Here is a 2,487-nt window from a genome sequence, read left to right as displayed (position 1 = left end):
CTATTCTCGTCGTTAATCTTTTCCATTCGTTATGTTGTCTTGCTTATCTTCTGATTTCGTCCAGATCGTCAGCATCCTTTAGTCAGCGCCCGATAACAACATAGTCCTCCGCAAGTGTCCTAGGAAAACATTCTCTTGGAAATCCTCTAAAAGTTGGAATTCATTTTGGCAGAAAAATTCTTCCATGGCCACATTCTTAGTTGTCCTTCATTCATCCGTAAGAAATGTCCAAAGAGGCGCCAAAGAGTTTCAAGAACATCCAGACTTATTGGCCCAGTCAGCTTGTATAATTTTGTGTTCGAAATTTTCTTCTGCCAAGAATAACCAAAGAGTTTTCTAAGTTGATCTCTGTGAAAAGAGTTAAATTTTTTAATATTTTTCTTTAACGTTCCCCAAGTGCCTGCGTTGTACGTGAGGACTGGTCGGACAAATGGGTTATATAAGCGCAGCCGCATCTTGGCATGAATTTGATTTTTCTCCAAAAAAATAAATTTTAAGTGCTATTGTGGCCAAAATCTTCCATCGTGTAATACAGTGGTTCTTAACCTTTTTTAAGTCAGCGCCCCTTTGACACAATCGAAGCTTCAAAATTTCAGCGCCCCCCTATTATAATATTTTTTCATTATAGATTATTTGGCAATTTTTTCGCAATTGTTTCATTTATTTCTTTTTTGGTCAAAATATTAGAGACTGCACTAAATCCTCTTTCAACTAGATATGTTGAAGGAAATGCTATTATAAGTGTTTCAATTTCATTCCACAATAAAGGATATTTTTTTCTATGAGTAACCCAGAATTGTTGATATCTTTGTTAAAATGACTTTAGCTTCAAAATCATATTTCAGATTTAATAACTTTCTTTTATTTCTTGAGATAAATTAACGTTTTCAGTTTCAAATGGATTTATATACCAATCAAAAAATTTTAAATTTGCTAAATCTTCAAAAGCAATGTTCATGTCGTCTCTTATTTTTTTAGATGCAAACAAAACCATTCGCAGTCCGAATCCGTCAATTTTTCGACCTGATAAATATTATCACAAAAAACAACCCCAAGTTTTTGTAGACTTAAAAAATTAATAAAATCTTTTTCTTAATATTGTTTTCATAGAGATGTAATTTTCCAATAAAAGGCATGATAATTTCTTTTACATTTATTAAACTAATTTTTTTTTCCTTGCAAGCTAATATTACTTGGTTGATTTATAAAAAAATCAGCTAGATAAGCTATATCAGCTTTCAATAAAATCAACTTAAAAATGATTAAGGAATAATTACCTAAAAATTCTCTGCTCATGTAACTGACAAAATTCTAAGATTGAATCATACAATTCAAAAAATCGACACAAACAGTTTCCTTTTGAAAGCCATCTAACATGGGTATGCAAAAGAAGTCGTTCATAATGCTCATCGTTTTGTTCACAAATATGTCGAAATATTCTCGAATTCAATGGGTGCATTTTAATACGATTTATTGCACATATGACAACATTTAGTGATTCATTCAGCCTCTCACTTAAATTTTTCGCAGCTAAATGCTGTCTGTGAATGACGCAATGGATTGTAAAATATTCGGTACTTTTTCCTTCATATATGCCAAAAACCCACGATGAACTCCAACCATCGCAGGTGCCCCATCTGTTGAACAAGCAAAAATATTGCTAAGGGGTATTTCATGTTTCAAAAAAATATTGTTCAACAGTTTGAAAATTGTTAATCCTCTTGTATCGAGTTCAAGGTGTTCAGAAAATAAAAATTCTTCTTGAATTACATCATTTTGATTAATATAACGTACGTAAACTAATAAAAGTGCAACACTATCGTTGAATGTCGATTCATCAATCTGAATTGAAAATTTTGTTGTTCTTAAAAATGCACATAGGGTTTCTTCGATATCAAATGCCATTTCATCAATTCTGGAAGAAACAGAACTATTACTCAAAGGAATTGATGAAATTATTTGTTCAGAATCACAATCAACCATTGAATTTAACACTTCTTTGATAGCTGGTAATATTAATGACTCTCCAATAGTATGAGGTTTTCCTGATTTCGCTATCAATTGCGATATTTTGTATGATGCTAATAGGCCTTTTTCAAGCATCTTCGAATTTTTTGTAAATAGTTGATTAATCATAAGACGATTTTCATAATTATATTTCAGATTAGAAAAATAATTGATATCCGCATCAAGTTTGTCAGGATGACAAATCTTAAGATGATTTAGCATTCTTGAAGGCTTCATTCCTTCATTTGTAAAGACCTTTTTACACATAAGACACATTGGAAGTGAATTGTTATGGTCGTAGGGTATCACTCCAAACTTTAGGTATTCATCCGAATATATACGTCGTTTTACTTTTTATCAGACATCTATAAAATATAATTAAAATATTTATTAAAAAGTTCTAAAATATTAAATACAATTAACAAATATTTATAAATATTATCAGTGAATAATTTTTTTACGTACACACAAGACAATTTG

General features: G+C 30.7%; 1 protein-coding gene across 1 annotated transcript; it reads right to left on the bottom strand.

Moving 5' to 3' along the window:
* Positions 1–1,530: 1,530 nt before the first annotated feature.
* Positions 1,531–2,229, bottom strand: LOC115228059 (protein ZBED8-like). The gene has a single exon (XM_029798733.1). It carries the CDS (start codon positions 2,227–2,229, stop codon positions 1,531–1,533), a length of 699 nt encoding a protein of 232 aa, XP_029654593.1.
* Positions 2,230–2,487: the final 258 nt, after the last annotated feature.

Source organism: Octopus sinensis, unplaced genomic scaffold, assembly GCF_006345805.1.
Source record: "Octopus sinensis unplaced genomic scaffold, ASM634580v1 Contig09277, whole genome shotgun sequence".
NCBI classification, from domain to species: domain Eukaryota; kingdom Metazoa; phylum Mollusca; class Cephalopoda; order Octopoda; family Octopodidae; genus Octopus; species Octopus sinensis.
Note: the sequence above shows the minus strand (reverse complement) of the source record. Positions and strands in the feature narration are given on the sequence as shown.

What these genes read in the sequence shown, in the direction of transcription:
- LOC115228059 (XM_029798733.1), bottom strand. Translation starts at nt 2,229, where the DNA reads ATGCTAAATCATCTTAAGATTTGTCATCCTGACAAACTTGATGCGGAT.